At 37.4% G+C, this 17,078-nt stretch overlaps 4 protein-coding genes across 6 annotated transcripts; 2 read left to right on the top strand and 2 right to left on the bottom strand.

Annotated features, from left to right (window-relative positions):
• The first annotated feature begins 4,594 nt into the window (after positions 1–4,594).
• On the top strand, positions 4,595–5,862 carry LOC18024143 (transcription factor MYB26). Its single transcript, XM_006407090.2, has 3 exons — positions 4,595–4,727; positions 4,838–4,967; positions 5,073–5,862. The coding sequence occupies exons 1-3, from the start codon at positions 4,595–4,597 to the stop codon at positions 5,860–5,862; spliced, it is 1,053 nt and encodes a 350-aa protein (XP_006407153.1).
• A 703-nt stretch (positions 5,863–6,565) lies between these two features.
• On the bottom strand, positions 6,566–8,081 carry LOC18024144. Of its 2 annotated transcripts, none has more exons than XM_006407091.2 (3): positions 7,759–8,081; positions 7,113–7,206; positions 6,566–6,895 (listed from the first exon to the last, which is right to left on the bottom strand). In XM_006407091.2, the coding sequence occupies exons 1-3, from the start codon at positions 8,030–8,032 to the stop codon at positions 6,823–6,825; spliced, it is 441 nt and encodes a 146-aa protein (XP_006407154.1). In that variant the 5' UTR covers positions 8,033–8,081; the 3' UTR covers positions 6,566–6,822. The 2 variants fall into 2 exon arrangements, with proteins under 2 accessions (XP_006407154.1, XP_024015465.1); XM_024159697.1 differs by having other exon boundaries at positions 6,579–6,916.
• Positions 8,082–8,197: 116 nt separating this feature from the next.
• On the bottom strand, positions 8,198–10,647 carry LOC18024145 (pentatricopeptide repeat-containing protein At3g13880). The gene is made up of 2 exons (XM_006407092.2): positions 10,633–10,647; positions 8,198–10,490 (listed from the first exon to the last, which is right to left on the bottom strand). Exons 1-2 carry the CDS (start codon positions 10,645–10,647, stop codon positions 8,211–8,213), a joined length of 2,295 nt encoding a protein of 764 aa, XP_006407155.2. The 3' UTR covers positions 8,198–8,210.
• A 661-nt stretch (positions 10,648–11,308) lies between these two features.
• On the top strand, positions 11,309–16,884 carry LOC18024146 (protein ROOT HAIR DEFECTIVE 3). 2 transcript variants are annotated; one of them, XM_006407094.2, is made up of 22 exons: positions 11,309–11,438; positions 12,055–12,201; positions 12,294–12,360; positions 12,448–12,621; positions 12,714–12,777; positions 12,864–12,929; positions 13,033–13,080; positions 13,157–13,219; positions 13,306–13,362; positions 13,491–13,649; positions 13,737–13,805; positions 13,883–13,974; positions 14,104–14,182; positions 14,302–14,467; positions 14,608–14,732; positions 14,844–15,106; positions 15,197–15,293; positions 15,394–15,555; positions 15,665–15,769; positions 15,922–16,016; positions 16,117–16,213; positions 16,328–16,884. In XM_006407094.2, the coding sequence occupies exons 1-22, from the start codon at positions 11,435–11,437 to the stop codon at positions 16,535–16,537; spliced, it is 2,409 nt and encodes an 802-aa protein (XP_006407157.1). In that variant the 5' UTR covers positions 11,309–11,434; the 3' UTR covers positions 16,538–16,884. The 2 variants fall into 2 exon arrangements, with proteins under 2 accessions (XP_006407157.1, XP_006407156.1); XM_006407093.2 differs by having other exon boundaries at positions 12,061–12,201.
• Positions 16,885–17,078: the final 194 nt, after the last annotated feature.

Genomic DNA, 17,078 nt, shown 5'->3' on the forward strand with positions numbered 1-17,078 from the left:
GTACTCTACATTAACATGTTGACATTTTAATGGTTTTGTGTCGCAGCTGTTTTTGTTTTTGGGCTTATATTCATATTTTGGGAATTCATTCCCAAAACCCTGCTTTTAATAATCAAACGACCAGGTTGACCAAATATATTTTTTATTAAACGACCAGATATTCCAATTTTTTCACAAGATTTGTTACTATTTTATCTCTTCTATGTTTTAACGTTTTCACATACAGTATGTATTAGGAAGCAATTTCACAAATGTTTGATTTTAAGGTCGTCTATAAATTTAATGAATCATACAGGTTCATCAGGATCATTTTTTATTCTAGAGAGAATCATGCAGTTGCAATCTCTATCCCCATAAGAACTATGAAAGTGAACGCTGAACCAAATTATGGTGGAAGTATGACGAGAGCTTCCTTCTTGTCTGTGTGGAAGCTTTTATATTATGTCCAACGAACTTTTATGTTCTTATACATGTATGTTCCCATAATGTATACATATGTGTGCACATATATAAGATAAACAGGCCAACCCAATACTCGAGTTAAACCGGTTTACATGCTTATAACATATAACTCATATATGATAGCTTAGTGACCTTCAACCTATCTACTACAAATTACTGTCAAATTATTGTTTTATTATATTCTGATATAATAATTCGTGTGTAATCTGATGCAGAAAGTCCTACAAAAACGGCTTCCGAAAACCTGACCAACATCACATTCTTGTTCTATTATATTACATAAACATTAATCATCTTATTTCATTGTATTCGTGTCACGTTTTTGAATCGTCCAGAACAAGATAACTATGCATGAAAGTATGCGTATAGTTTAATAATGTTGAGAGTTCATCAATGGAGCAAAAGAGATGGGATCAAAGAAATTGGGTAAGAGGTCAGTTTCAGAACCACCAAGAAGATATATGTCAAATTATGAAAATAAAGGAAATTTCCGACAGAATCTCGGGTCCGTTGAGCTTTGACTTCTTTAAACAGCATATAACCAAATTTCACTTCAAAAGACTAGAACTTATTGCAGTTTTAGTGTTTCGTTATCTACAAGTGTGCTTCTCTAATTCACAACAAATCCACAACCACTGGGGTCTCGGGACTTTTATTTTTATGATAACTAGGTGTTTTATACCGAAGAAATTGAAGTGCAACTACACATATCATTGAATTGTTTGGTAGAAAGTTAAAAACAAATTGTTGGCAGATTTATCCTTAAAAACTGTGACAGTAGAAGTTTTGATCATCTATTAATGTTTTATTTTTTTTAACGAGTGTAATAGATGGTTACCTACTTATCTGATAATCAATCTAGACACGTACTAACGTTTGTTTATGAAATTTGTTAACTTGCTCAGTAAGAAGGAGCTGACAGCTAAAGAGAAAATCAACTCGATTACATATTGTATATACAGTTCGTGGTAAGAGTTTCTCTATTTAGACATTTGATGACACTAAAACGAGTGAACCAATTTACTTATACTGTATATTGCTTCGAGGGAATTTTGCCACGAAGCGAAGGAGGCAAAGTGGGGCCTTCTCTCTAATTTCTTTGTTCGCTTTTTCTTGTTGTCACACATACAAGTCTTGAATCCTTTCTTCTTATTTTTTCTTTCTTATGCTAATGATAAGAAATAATAGTTTCAAAATCACAATATGCAAGGACACGAAGACTACCGTATTATCATAAACATCTTAACTTGAACCATTGCTATTATTAAGACACTACGTAGTTTGTGTCTTGAACCGTTTTAATCATATATAAGCACTAATCATACATATCAATTGTAGTTTGTGTCTCATATGACCCCTTCTGCTGTAAAAGAGATCGCATTAGGATTCCTTTAAAATCAATATAGTTGTATCGATAAGAGGAAATATGATAATTGCAAGGAATAACACGTTTTAGATTATCAATTCAAAAAATTTCAAAACATACATTTTGTTGTTGAGAATATCACATTTTTGAAAAAAGAAGAAAGTTATAATCAATTTGCGTGTTTACGAATCCTTTCTGATCATATACAATACAATGGAAAAATCCTGTGAATTGTATATGACCAGCCCTATGGTTTTAAGGAAATGCGATGATTGGTATCAAACTTGGATGTTTTGAATCTGTATAAGTAGTGTAGTAATTAAGGATATGGCTAAGACAATATTGGAATTTCAATAAAGAAACTTTTACGTTCTGTTTGTAACAGTTATTAGTAATACTGTATGGAGAGGATATGCTCTGAAATAATTTGATTTATTTTGTTGGAATAAAAAGGTGTGTTTTTCTCGAAGCAAGAAGCCAAAATGTATAGAAAGTTAGTGTCCTTTGATGGCTCATCAAAAACAGAAATAAAAGTGTGAAAGCTCTTTATTAGTTGCATGTGGCATCGAAGGCAAAATCAAAAGAATCTTATGTTTGGGCCTATTGCTTCGGTCACAAGCATTAAATTCATCCCCAATAATATATTAGTTTTTTTACTATTGTTTTTGTTTCCATGTCCTGAACAGTATTAATGTCAATTTGATATTGGTTGGTTACTGATATAAGCATAAGAAGTATGTTCTATGAAACATAAATAGTGTGATGTTTTATATATACAATTATTTCGGTAGATTTATCCATAAATTTTTTTATATTGATTTTCATTTAAAGTGAGTTGTAAAAGAAATACGAAGAAAGTAGCAAGTGTGAATTAGTACATTAGACTAGATAAATGAAATTAGTTTATGTCATATATACTTTATTCTTAAAAAATAATCAGCGGATTAATTAAATTTCGAACCCACTGGGTAAAAAGGGAGATTTTCTTGATAATTATGGCAACCGGCCAATTGATAATGCGATCGCGTTTGTTCACGCCTAAATCCTAATTCATGTAAACCGGTCTTCCTATTCCTCTATAAGAGGCTCTATGCAATTTTCATCATTATTCAAGTTACAGAATCTACTCAAAAACGCTTTCTCCCTTTGTAATGACTTTTTTCTAACATTTTTGGTTCAATTGTTCGGCCAACGATAGTCCTCATGACTCGCGAGATTTCACGGACTATCCGAGCTCGTCTTGATCACTTATTATCCTACGTATACATGGCTTGGTGATTTACTAGTTATCAACCTTCATTATGTGATAAAAGGTCGTCTCTGTTTTGTATCTACTTCCTCTGGTCTGATTATCTCATTACTCTTTTGAATGTGAAACTGTCTCAAACAATGCTCGATCGTAAAGCTGATTTTTTTTGGTGTGAAATTAAAACAAAATAAAATAAATAAAGTAATATTGATAACAAAAGTCAAATTTAGTACAAGAAAACCTCAAATCCTAACTCCGATGTGTTACAAAAAGTTGAAATATAATGCGTAAGTAAATAAAGTGATTGTCTCTAATTTATATTCTGGATATCATATTAGCAGACTATTGATTCGAATTCCAAGTTTTTATGAAAGGGTGTGGATTTTATCTACACATATATAAGCTTCATAATATATGTTGTTGTATTTTTATTTATTTTATAGGTTGGCTTCTTATAGTCGTCTAGAGACGGGCGAATTTCACTTGACGTAAAAAAATATATATAACATTTTCACGTTTTTTAAAAGAAAAAGAAACATATTCACGTTTGTAAAACTGTTTACAATTAGTGACATCAACTCTAAGTCAAATTAAGAATCTATGTATAGCATACGAGCCCTTTATGTCAAACTTTAAACTTTGCTTCCTTTGTTGGCAATCCTTTTTTTTTTTTTGAACATCCAACAATCCTATATAATAATATAGTCATTAATAATTTATGCAGAGGCAATCCGTTTATTATATTTGGACACAATGATTGAATAACTAACATATTTCACTGTAACAATAATTTAGGAATCATGGTCAAAATATTTTAATCGTACGTAATGTTAAGCGGGTTTAAATGGTAAGCATATTCACAAACTACAGACTGTCAGACTATGCATTAATTTGGACCTGGATCTAATAGAAAAACACATAATAATTAGCAATAGTTTAATTAAGAAAACACAAAACTACACTCCAAAAACAAAAATTACAACTGAGGCGTAGGGCCCGCACTGTCTGCATGAGCAACACGTGTTTGTCTACAAGAAGACAATGGCCCTGATTCTGTAATAAGCCACACAGGCTCTCACTGAGAAGAACCTTCAGCTTTTAGCCTTTTAACCTTTTATAACACAAAACCCTAAAAAAATACACTGGGACATTCTCGTCTTCAGTGTGCTAAAAACCCACCTAAAGCAAATTAATATTATTAATTTTGTTATATCATTATTTTCAGCTTGTTACATCTTTTCCAAGTTGCAAGCTCCAAATTACTGTCAACAATTTTAAAATATATATGTATTTTCGGATTTCACAAAAGAAAAAAATTGGGTCCACACACCATTAGGTGATATACTTTTAACTTTGTAACAACTTAATACTAGAAGTGTTCTGCAGCCGTTATTTCTCTCATTTTAATTGTGTTTAATAATCTCCTCAATCCTCTACAGTATTATAAGTTTATAACCCCTTAACATCGTACAAACATTCTTAGAGAGAGGGAAAGAGAAAGAGAGAGAGAGAGAGAGATGGGTCATCACTCGTGCTGCAATAAGCAAAAGGTGAAGAGAGGGCTTTGGTCACCAGAAGAGGACGAAAAGCTCATCAACTACATCAATACATATGGGCATGGATGCTGGAGCTCTGTTCCCAAACATGCAGGCATATATACAGAAATCTTATGATGGGTTTTGTTTCTTGAATTCTCTACTGACAAAAGTCTCATGTCTTTTGTTTTTGATCTGTTGGGGTTTTGCGTGTGTGTTGATTAGGTTTGCAGAGATGTGGAAAGAGTTGTAGATTAAGATGGATAAATTATCTAAGACCTGATCTCAAACGTGGAAGTTTCTCTCCTCAAGAAGCTGCTCTTATCATTGAGCTTCATAGCATTCTTGGAAACAGGTTATTAGCTATTTAACATTGCGTACATTTATATTTGAAAACGTCATGAAGAAAGTGATTACGTTTTATAATCATTTTATTTTTTCTCGTATGGATTTTTGACAGATGGGCTCAGATTGCTAAGCATCTACCTGGACGAACAGATAACGAGGTCAAGAATTTCTGGAACTCAAGCATAAAAAAGAAACTCATGTCTCATCATCATCACCATCATCATGGTCATCATCATCATCTTCATATCTCCTCCATGGCAAATTTGCTCACCAGCCTTCCATATCACAATGGATTCAACCCTACTATTGGCGACGACGAAGGTTCAAGATTCATGTCCAATATCATCACAAACACTAACCCTAATTTTATCACTCCAAGCCACATCCCTCTTCCTTCTCCTCATGTTATGACCCCATTGATGTTTCCAACCTCTAGAGAAGGAGATTTCAAGTTTCATCAAGATAATAACCTTTACAATAGTCTCGACATTCTGTCAGCCACACCAGTCATAAACAATCATCATCATCATGATAATGATCCCCAATGGCCTTCACTACCAGATCTCCCGGCGAGTACCATTGCCACTTTTCACGAACCTCTTCAAGATTATGATGATGGTGACAAACTCAACGTGTTTGTAACACCATACAACGATAATGGTGATCCTCGGAGCATTCCATTTGTGGCCACAAAGTTAATATGTGGACAAGTTCTTGAAGGCAAAGTATTATCCTCTCCCTCTCCAACTTCACAAGACCACGGCCTTCTTCTCCCCGCCACGTACAACTTGGAAATTCCTGGTGATCATCATCGAGTGGACTCATACATCAATCACATGATCATACCATCATCATCATCCTCATCATCCCCAATCTCTTGTGGACAGTACGTCATCACTTAAGCAAACCCTAGTCCTACTCCACCAACATGGGATTCCTAGACATGGGTACGTAATAAATACCTATATAGAAGCTACATACGTTTTATATCTTTTATATATGAGAAGGAAAGAGGGAACATAAATAATCACCTACATGTGCTGATAAGTCTTCCATATATTATTTTTATACTAAACAGTATAAGGATTGTGATATGTTACAATAAATACTTACTTTTTTAATCTGTAACTATTGCATTGAATTTGTTTAAGGGGGAAAACATAAATGTTCTACTTCAGGTTAAAGTTGTGTGAGTTATGGAACAAGGTTTATACTAATAAAGTTCGTCCTTATACACAATTAATAATGAACACATACAAACATATATATGTATGTAAGCACGTATGTATGGGGGATGTACGATCTTTCTCTCTCGTCATCTACGTACACATGTGTTTGTATATGGTCAGTTTGTTTTAGCCTCTGTATTGGAAACTATTGTCTTCATCTTTGTTTTTTTGTCGCGTATTGCTTCTCTCTCTCTATGATATTTTGTGGGGTCAAAATGTGGACTGTCGTAATTCAATGCAAGTTTCATGTACAACATCATTGGTCAACTGTGAGATTCTCTTTACATCATTTTTAATTGTTTTGGAGAAATACACAGTTTTTATCCTTTTTATTTGTTTCGAATTTCGATATTAAAGTTCCTATAAATTGTCAACATTTTAAGGTTTTCTTGATAAACTATCCATTAAATAAGAGCTGAGATTGTTTACAGAAAAAAGAAACATAGAATTTCAAAAAAAAAAATTTAACTTCACTTCGATTCCAAGATCAACAACACATCAAAACACGGATATGAAGACATCCGAGTTAATTATGAGATCGAAGTTTCAGAGTTTCTAGCCTGAAGGACTCAAGGAGACGGACTTAACCGGCCAATTTGAAAACCGGAGATTTGTAGATAGGTTGAAGAGATTCTAGGCCGTAACTCTGTGACGCCCTTTTGCTATTCTTCGAGCTATGACTCTCCGTCCACCTTTGGTTGCCTTGCTGTTTATATCCAAATATTCACTAGTGGTATGAGTAAACAGTGTGGTCACTTAACATGTACAAATACAAAAAATTGTTCATACTTTTCATTATTGCTACAACCAGTTCCTCCTCTAATGTGAATGAAAATAAGCCATGATTCCAGCAGTCGAAAAGCTTTTGAATTTAGAGGATAAAGGTTTGATTTACTAAGGAGGTTTAACACGAAGGGACATACCGAGCAAAGAATCCATGGTTCCGTTTGCGCCTGATAGTGCTCGGTTGGAATGTCCTCTTAGGAAATAGAAGCAATGGCTCACTTGAAGGATTGACTACATCACCAAATACATTGATATTAGGCAGCAGCAAAAGTGTGCAACTTTTGCAGAGACTAATGCCCAACAATTCAATAGATTGAAGGCTAAAATATTCTTTAGATTCTGGACACTATATGCAACTCAAGCACAACATAGACATGAGAGAACTATTTTTATTTACCATTGTGATACAAGCACTATCTAACTCGCCATGATTCCGATTCAAAACCACAGAATACCACACCATAACCCAGTACTTCCACTAGCAGCATATTGACAATTTACAGGACAAAACCACCTAAAGTTAACAATCTTTTTTTTTTATCTTGCTTCTATTGCGTAAGCAAATGAACAAACAAGAAACGTTTCCGATTCCTTCAAGGATCAAATGCCTTAGACACTCTAAGAGGCAGAACACTGGATCACTACTTGATTAGTACTCAAGCATAATTTACCCTAAGAATCACTTTCACAAGCCAAACCAGATACATCCCAGTGAGAGGCGGAACAAATCACCATTCTAGCTAATGACAGATACACTGAAATGGAGATAAGAGAGCGAAGTACCTTCTGGTAAGAAGAACTCGAGTGAAGGAAGACCAGAAGGGTGAAGAAACCCACGTTCCGAGAGTTCCTGGAGCGAGGCAGTGTCGTTACAGCGAGAACTGAGCGAAGTCTGTAGATTCGACAACGACGGGAAAAAATACGGTGGAACTTCTTGTCCCTGAGGAGCTATCTGCTGAAGCGATCTGAGATTGTTCTGCACAAGATTCGTCGTCGGCTTCGATAGAAACCGATTCATCAACGAAGCTCCCGACCTGATTAGGTTTTTGGCCGCCATTTCTTCTCCCTTCACTGCGATAGTTCCCCTGAGAGCTCCCTCTTGGAAAATGTACGAGAAAGACGATTGTACATGGGCTTTTTGGGCCACAGGCCCATTTTAGTTAACAAACAGATCGATCAAACGGTGGTATTACTGTAATTTAATGAACTTTAAAGGACAAATTTGGCATAAATTTTCATGTAACAGAACAAGCATAAACAAGAGTCTCGTCTTCAAAATCTACAGTGTTCATGGTATCTAACTGCTGCTGCAGCATCGCGTAGATCATCTGGGTCGACGAATGAGACGAATCAGCGACCGTGAAAGAATGAGTTTGTTTACCGATCACAATCCAGCTAAAGGCCGGTTCTTTCTTAATCCCACGGTCTCTCATCAGCTCTCTAACCTCCTCAGCAAAAGAATTGACTCCAGATTCGTTGTAAATGTTGTGTAACAATACGTACGAGCCAGAGGCCTCGGGGTCGATATCCATCAATCTCTCTGCAACGCGTCTGCCAATTACACCGTCCTTGTAAACCCTGCAAGAGCTCAGCAATGCTCTCCACATCACTGGATGGTCTTGAAACCCAGAGCTCAAGATCAGTTCCTCAGCATCTGATAATCTCCCTGTGCGACCTAAGAGATCGACGAGGCAAGTGATATGTTTCTCGTTAGGGTGAATCCCGTAATCGTTCTTCATGCTTTGGAAATAGGTGAGTCCTTGTGTGACTAATCCTCCGTGGCAACAAGCTATTAGGATGCTGAGAAACGTCTGCTGGTTCGGTTTAAACCCGTGCGTTTTCATCGACTCAAAGATGTTTAAGGCATCGCTAGCAAATCCGTGTTGCGCAAGACTTGAGATCATAGCTGAGTATGTTGCAATGTCTGGATTTTCGACCTCGGTAAATATTTTACTCGCAAGCGCCATGTTACCTGATTTTGCGTACATAGAGATGCTTGAGGTCTTAACGCTGGTGAATGCATCGATTCCACTCTTTATGGCATAGCCTTGAATCTGCTCTCCTGAGCTTGATGCAGCAAAATCAGCACAAGCACTCATCATAAGTGAAACTGTATACTCTTCCGGTCTTATACGGGATGAGAAAAGTTGTCGGAATAGATCAAACGCGCTTTCAAGCTGCTCGTTTTGGACATGGCAATCAATCATCGATGTCCATGAAGCGATATCTTGCTTTGATGTTGAATCAAAGCATCGCATCCCGTCTTCAGATGAACCCATTATCGCGTACAGCTCAATTAAACCGCTTCCAATGAACTCATCAGACTGAAAATTGTTCTTACATATGAGGGCGTGGATCTGCTTTCCACATTCTAAGGTTTTAGCGGCACAACAAGCTTTGAGCACAGCTGAAAATGTCGATGGCGAGAGTTTCAATCCATGTCTTTGCATATCCATGAAGAGCTTAAAGGCTTCACTAGAAGCTTCATCGGTTATGTCATCCATTTGGAGAAACCCAGAGATCATAGCGTTATACGTAACCACATTCTTTCCAGGCATCAAACTAAAAAGCTTTATCGATTCTTTCAAACTTCCATTTTTTGCATACATGTCAAGCAACGCAGTACCGACAACTATATCAAACTCCATTCCTAATTTTGCAGCGTAACAGTGAATTGCCATACCATTTTCCATCAACCCTTCGTTCAGGTTTATGCAACAAGCCTTTAGCACACTTCCAAGAGCATAAGTGGTCAACTTTATGCCGCCTCTATGCATTTTAACCAGCATATTAAGCGTTTCTTCCGCTGCACCAACCCGAACATAACCGGAAATCAAAGAATTCCACGAAGCCTGGTCCTTTTCATCGGACCGATCGAATAAGGACATTGCTTGGTCAACCTTTCCACACTTGCAATACATGTTGATCAACACATTGACGACAAAAACATTCTCAGCCAGACCGTTTACCATAACCAACCCGTGCAACAATTTGCCTAATCCAAGATCACACCTTTCTCCACAAAAGCCCAATGCACCAGCATAGGTGAACTTATCAAGCTTTAAATTATAATCCCTAGCTTCAAGAAACAAATCCATGGCCTTTTCATGATCTCCCATCTGGCTGTACCCAGAAATCAAAGAATTAAAAGAGATGATGTTCTGTTCAGGCATTTGGTCGAACAGTTGACGTGCAAAACCCAACTCTCGGCACTTGCAATACATATTCAGAAGATTGTTGAGCAAATGCAGGCAGGGGTTGATGGATGACTTGATCATGTGGCCATGGACGAGCTTTCCCAGAACCACGGAGCCTGATTTCGCGGCTTTCTGGACAAGCTTCGTGTAAGCTTCGGAGTCTAAAGCCGTGTTCTTTGGCTGGCATAACGAGGACAAAAACCTGTAACCCAATCCAAATCGTTTGGTGAATAGTAGGAAGAGAGAATCTCGAGCACTGTTGTTGAACGGAGTCTTTGCTCGGAACTGCAACATGTTCTCCCATATCACATAACGAAACTAACGGCTTTTTTTTTGTCTGCTACACAACGGTCTCTGTCGACGTCTTTCTCCAAACTGGGCCTCTATGAATTGTTTTGGGCCTCATGTAAACTAGTTTCGTAATTTTCAATATGTTCACCCTTCTATGTAAAATAATCACCTGGATTGTGTGCATAATAATGTGACGTTGGAAAATGAAAACTGTATGTTATAGACCATCTTTCCAATTTAGAAAATTCAAACACCAAATAAAATTGTACAAAACCATTTCCTTGTAAATCTATGGTCAACGATAAGTAATCGGACGGTGAATGTTCCACGTGTCGCAATATCGGAGCCGATCGCACCGTCCAACTTTAGCAAAGGTGAGGAGGCGGCGAGGTGGTTCCCAACTAAATATTGGGCTTTTATTGTGGGGCCCGTTGTTGTCCAGCCACGCATCAATGTAAATATGCCCACGTGGGACCCAATTTCTCTTTATGCAATGAGTATATCATTATTTCTTTGGTTAGATTATACTAATACTTTTAGTGAATTTTACCTGGAAATTATCTTCTTCTTTTTTCCCTCAAACTAGGATTTTATTAACGAATTAGGTATACTACTAATTCATATTTTTTCTAGTTAATATCACTTTGTTGTTTTTAAAGCAAGAGTTATTCGGACATGAACATAGTTATCTAGTAATTAATCCTTAAAGTCATCATATATTCATATTCTTGATCAGTGAATGTTTGGGTAAAAAAAATCGTAAAAAGTAGTTATTCCTTGGGAAAAAGAAAAAATAATCGCCTTTTGGCATTTTTCTTTTGTCAAATAGAAAGAAGCTCCTATGACCTTACCAGAACCAGTCGTCTAAGCAACGGTGCATCATAAGCACGAGTTCCCTTTGAGATCTCTGTCTACATCTTTCACCATTCTCTTCTTCATTCATCACTCTATCTGTGCGTCGTTGGGCGATAATGGGTACTTTATATACACATCTCTCTTTCTTCTCTGCTCATAAATGTTCCTGATCTCGTGGATCCGTTTTTTTTTTCTCCCTTTGATCTGATCAGTTTTCGTTTTCGACAAAGCGTTATTCGTTTTCGATTTCAGTTTCTTTGTGAGTTCTGTGATTTGTGTTGTGATCCGTCTGTTGTAATTTTGAAAAAGTCTCTTTGCTCATAAGAGGGTAGGTGATTGATTCTCCTGTGTTCTTTTGGTAACTGATGAGTGTCAATGATTTTTTCGAGGTTAGATTTACATGATCAGTGTGGAAATTTTGGGGGTTTTGGTATTGGAAAAGGCTAGGTTTTTCCTGGGTTAATAGTGATTTCAGTGCTGGGAAAATGCACGGACTTTAATATAGAAATCCAAAATTCTTCACCAGAACTAAGGATTCTGGGTTTAATTAAAGGAAACACTAATGCGAGGAGTGTGGAAGAAATGAAAGTCTAGATTTTGAAGCTGTTATTGAGTAGCAGGACTAAATTTCAGATTTAGTTGTTCACATGCAGGAAGATCGTGATTTGTTCAAATGCCGCATTTACTTGTACATAGTGCTTAGCTTTCTTTATTTTATTTTTTTTTTGTGTGGAAGTTGCAGACGCCGCTTGCTCTACCCAGCTTATCGATGGAGATGGTACCTTTAATGTTTCTGGGGTTGATCATTTCATCAAGGAGGTTAAATTGGAAGAATGTGGTCTTTCATATGCGGTTGTCTCGATTATGGGTCCACAAAGTAGTGGTATGTATCAAATCCTTGAATGTAAAAGCTTGCTTCTTCTGGATCCATGCTTTTTGGTACTGATTTTGACATCGTTCTGGCTGAATTTGCAGGGAAGAGTACGCTCTTGAATCATTTGTTCGGAACAAATTTTAGAGAAATGGATGCATTTAGAGGAAGGCATGTCCTTCTCCTTGTATAGTTTGTCGGAAGCATACTTTGTTTCTGATTTAGGATTCTTAAACCGCCGAAATTCCTTGTTTTCAGGTCCCAGACGACTAAGGGAATCTGGATTGCTAGATGCGCTGGTATTGAGCCTTGCACCGTTGTGATGGATTTAGAGGGTACCGATGGGAGAGAGCGTGGAGAGGATGATACTGCTTTTGAGAAACAGAGTGCTCTTTTTGCCCTTGCTGTCTCAGACATAGTTCTCATAAACATGTAAGTGGTTTTCTGTACACTATATTCTTCGATAGATAGCAGGACATTCTTTTTCTGTCTTTATCTTATATCGTACTGGTTCTCTGATTCAGGTGGTGTCATGATATTGGTCGGGAACAAGCAGCAAATAAACCTCTTTTAAAGACTGTGTTCCAGGTAAGTGTCTGCATCTATTTATCAGGATGAATTATCTCTGATCCGAAGTCTCAACACTATTTGCTTTTCCTGCTACTTGCGATCAGGTTATGATGAGGTTGTTTAGTCCCCGGAAGACGACTTTGATGTTTGTCATAAGAGATAAAACACGGGTATGTATTAGTAAAAGCTAGCCTGCATTGTGTTTTTTTTTCTTCATCATTCTGTTTTCTGGATTATAAGTTGTGGATGTTTTTAATATCTGAATATTTGCAGACGCCACTGGAAAATTTAGAGCCAGTGCTGAGGGAAGACATTCAAAAGGTGAAAGAAGAGACAGTCTTTAGCTTTTTTATGTGCTTTGATTAAGCAATCCCTTATATGTTGTCCTTAAATGCAGATATGGGATTCAGTCCCCAAGCCTCAAGCACACAAAGAAACTCCACTTAGTGATTTCTTCAATGTACGTCCGCTTGACCATTGGATAAGAAGTTAGTATCATTCTTCTTTTGATAGGATCAAGAAATGGAGTTGTTTATTGGGTGACAGGTTGAAGTAGTTGCTCTCTCTAGTTATGAAGAAAAGGAAGAGCAATTCAAAGAGCAGGTGCTTTCATATTAGTTTTACATTTTGTCAAAAATCCAGGGTCACGTCACCTTTTGTGATTTAATGCTCAACATATGGCTTGTAGGTGATACTAATGCGTTTCCTATTAATTTGTCTGTAAATGAAAGGTCTATAATTTGAGACAACGGTTCTTTCACTCTGTCGCACCTGGCGGGCTTGCTGGTGATCGACGAGGAGTTGTCCCTGCCAATGCGTTTGCTTTTAGCGCAAAACAGATGTGGCAAGTCATCAAAGACAACAAAGACTTGGATCTTCCAGCACACAAGGTAATTTGCTTGCTTAAGGCTCTCGCCTCTTCAACCTTACATCATTGTTCCTTATGGTCTTGTTATTTATGCGCTGCCTATACGCAGGTCATGGTAGCAACTGTGCGATGTGAGGAAATTGCCAATGAAAAGTTCTCCAGTTTTATCGCGAATGAGGTAATTTTTGTTTGTATTGCTTCATGTCTTTTGTTTATTTTCATATCTAAATGGTGATATTTGAAATTTTTGTTTAGAATTGGCGTGAGTTAGAAGAAGCTGTACAGTCTGGTCCTGTTTCCGGATTTGGAAAAAAGCTGAGCTCAATTCTCCAGTCTTGCTTATCGGAGTAAGTATATCGTCCTTAATTTTTCTTTACTGTTTTTCATAATTTTGAGGAACTATAGGCGTTTAAATATATATAGTTCTAGGAGGGTAGGAATTTAATTTTCATTCGTTTCCTGATTTTTCATCATAGGTATGACACAGAAGCGACATACTTTGAAGAAGGTGTAAGATCATCCAAGAGACAACAGCTGCAAGAAAAGTTATTGCAAGTAATGCATATACTCTTTTATTTTTGACTGTTATAATTGTGTTCTGTTGCAATCATGTGAGTTGTAAGAGAAGCAGATACTTAGTACTAAATCACTCGTTTTGTTATTGTCGTATCTAGCTTGTTCAACCAACTTTCCAAGACTTGCTTGGACATTTGAGATCTGGAGCACTTGAAAACTTCAAGAATGCTTTTGAGAAGGCCTTGGATGCTGGAGAAGGGTTTTCATCCTCTGCAGACTCCTGTACTCAGTCTTGCATATTTAGGTTTGATAAAGGATGTGAAGGTATAGCTTATTGTTGATGTTACTGCTACAAAATTGTGTGATATAGGATATCGCATGTTGGAACCTGAAGACTATCATACGAAAAAGCATTAAAAGATAATCCACCTGATGTGAATCACAAAGGAAATGTTTTGTTGCAGAGGCTGTTATTGAACAAGCAAAGTGGGATACATCTAAAACTCGGGAAAAGCTTCAGCGGGATATTGAAGCCCATATCTCTTCTGTCCGTACTGCAAAGTTGTCTGAACTGACTACTCTGTATGAGGTAAATAAAATTCTCAAGCAGCAAAAGCCGTACATATTAGTCTGGATAATCTAGCACCAAACAGACGTATACTCCTATCTGGACCTTCCTAATAGATAATCGTCATTGCAGTCTAAACTAAATGTGGCATTATCTGGACCGGTGGAAGCTCTCTTGGATGGAGCCAATGATGAAACATGGCCAGCGATAAGAAAACTACTAAGGCGGGAAGGAGAATTGGCTGTCTATGGTCTCTCCAACGCATTATCTGGTTTTGACATGGACGACGAAACACGGAATAAAATGCTCTCTGACCTTGAGAACTATGCACGAGGTATTGTTGAAACAAAGGCAAAGGAAGAGGCTGGAAGAGCGTTGATGCGCATGAAGGACAGGTGTTACCATTTTACTAGTCTTTCATTATTTCCTTGTCTGATTAATTCCATCTTTTTACAAAGATTTCTGATTAAACATACTTCTACCAGATTTGCTACAATCTTCAGCCATGATTCTGATTCAATGCCACGTGTGTGGACTGGAAAAGAGGACATCAGAGCAATCACAAAGATGGCTCGTTCTGCAGTATGAAACCTACCTGATATAGCAATATCTCAGCACCTATTTTTTGACTCGATCACAATTTTCTCGAGATTTTGATGTTACCATTGTTCTCTTTTTCTAGTCCCTGAAGCTGCTCTCTGTTATGGCTGTTATCCGCTTGGAGGATGAACTCGACAATATCGAGAAGACATTAACTCTCGCTCTGGTTAATTCTACTAGCAACAATGCTGCTAGCAAGAGCATCAGCACAATTGATTCACTCGCCTCAAGCACTTGGGAGCAGGTGACTAAAACCTCGCTCAGCGTATATAATAGAAACACAAGACGTCTTCTATTTATTTCTCACGCCTTTGAGATTTATACGATCCCTTTCCTTTCCTTATTATTGTCAGGTTGCACCAGAAAAGACGTTGATCACACCTGTACAGTGTAAATCATTGTGGAGACAATTCAAGAACGAAACAGAATATACTGTTACACAGGCCATTTCTGCACAGGTACGCTGAAGTTAAAGACTTTTCTAGTGTTTTTCAAAGTTTTAAAGATATCTTATTAGAATCTGATCTCCTTTGTCATTTGGTGGTTCATAAGCTAACAGCCTACAAAATCTTAGAGATTTGAATCTGAATAGAGTTGCATTGAATTTCAGGAAGCTAACCGACGGAATAACAACTGGTTGCCACCTCCATGGGCAATCCTTGCCCTGGTCGTTCTTGGTTTTAATGAATTTATGACTCTCTTAAGGTACTCTTACCCTTTTTTTTTTTAATTGACTTAGTTATTTCATATAAAGGAGATGCTCGCTACTCACATTTCCCTTCCTTGTTTGCATCTCTTGTGGCAGAAATCCTCTCTGGCTCGGTGTTCTTTTCGTCGGTTACCTTATTTCCAAAGCCTTGTGGGTGCAATTGAATATATCAGGAGAATTCCGCAATGGAGCGGTATGAGCAAGTTTTCCAACATCCTTATTTCCACTTTCTCCTCTGTTCTTCATTTGATTTCAGCTATAATCTTTTCTCTGAAATGCCAAATTTTTCATCTGTGACCAACAACAGCTACCTGGACTTCTTTCCTTGTCAACCAAATTCCTTCCAACGGTCATGAACCTACTTAGAAAACTCGCGGAAGAAGGACAAGCGCCATCCACAAATACCAACCAGACTTCCTCAGCTCATTCCGGGGTTACAACCAATGGAGAAAGCAGCAGCAGCAGCAGCTCTGGTTCGTCTCCAACAAAATCCGTTCCCATTGACAAAAGTGCATAGAACACAGAACTAGACAAGTTTAAGCTGTTGTCCGAGCCCACGAACCTAGAAACTTAAAATTCGTTGCCCTTTCAAAAGGGTAGCTCTCATTTTTGGTGTTTTTAAGAGGGATTCACCGAGAGCCATACATTCGTCTCCGAAGGCATTGGTGCCAAAGCGGTCTTGTATGTTCTTAGACAAAGATTCTGATGCAGATATAAAAGAAAAAAACTCATGATTTGTTTGCGAGTTCTGTAGTGATGTGGTTTATTGTATCTGGTGAAAGAATGTTCCTTGAAGAAAAACCGATTTTTTTTGGTTATGTAAAAATCAAGATTGGTTTGTTGATTGAAGAGAATTTCAGTTTTCTCATTGCTATAGTAATGCTAGTCATTTCACTCGTTTTTCAACTTAGAAATTAGAAATATTTTCTTCAGTCAGATTCGATCGACACATTGTAAGAACCCCAGAAAAACGAGAATTTGGGCCATTGGAAAAAGTAAAAATGGGCCTAAGGTAATGGAAGAACTAAAAACCTAATTTTGGAGTTGCAGAAACAGAG

The sequence above is a fragment of the Eutrema salsugineum genome, unplaced genomic scaffold, assembly GCF_000478725.1.
Source record: "Eutrema salsugineum unplaced genomic scaffold, Eutsalg1_0 scaffold_13, whole genome shotgun sequence".
NCBI classification, from domain to species: domain Eukaryota; kingdom Viridiplantae; phylum Streptophyta; class Magnoliopsida; order Brassicales; family Brassicaceae; genus Eutrema; species Eutrema salsugineum.

Excerpts from the sequence above, each read along its gene's own strand:
- LOC18024143 (XM_006407090.2), top strand. The coding sequence starts at position 4,595 with ATGGGTCATCACTCGTGCTGCAATAAGCAAAAGGTGAAGAGAGGGCTT. Across the intron at positions 4,728-4,837 it reads CTCTGTTCCCAAACATGCAG|GTTTGCAGAGATGTGGAAAG; the intron begins GCATATATACAG and ends TGTGTTGATTAG. Across the intron at positions 4,968-5,072 it reads CATAGCATTCTTGGAAACAG|ATGGGCTCAGATTGCTAAGC; the intron begins GTTATTAGCTAT and ends GATTTTTGACAG.
- LOC18024144 (XM_024159697.1), bottom strand. The coding sequence starts at position 8,032 with ATGGCGGCCAAAAACCTAATCAGGTCGGGAGCTTCGTTGATGAATCGG. Across the intron at positions 7,207-7,758 it reads CGAGTTCTTCTTACCAGAAG|TCAATCCTTCAAGTGAGCCA; the intron begins GTACTTCGCTCT and ends TTGGTGATGTAG. Across the intron at positions 6,917-7,112 it reads AACCATGGATTCTTTGCTCG|TGAATATTTGGATATAAACA; the intron begins GTATGTCCCTTC and ends TCATACCACTAG.
- LOC18024146 (XM_006407094.2), top strand. Across the intron at positions 12,202-12,293 it reads TATGGGTCCACAAAGTAGTG|GGAAGAGTACGCTCTTGAAT; the intron begins GTATGTATCAAA and ends CTGAATTTGCAG. Across the intron at positions 12,622-12,713 it reads GACATAGTTCTCATAAACAT|GTGGTGTCATGATATTGGTC; the intron begins GTAAGTGGTTTT and ends TCTCTGATTCAG.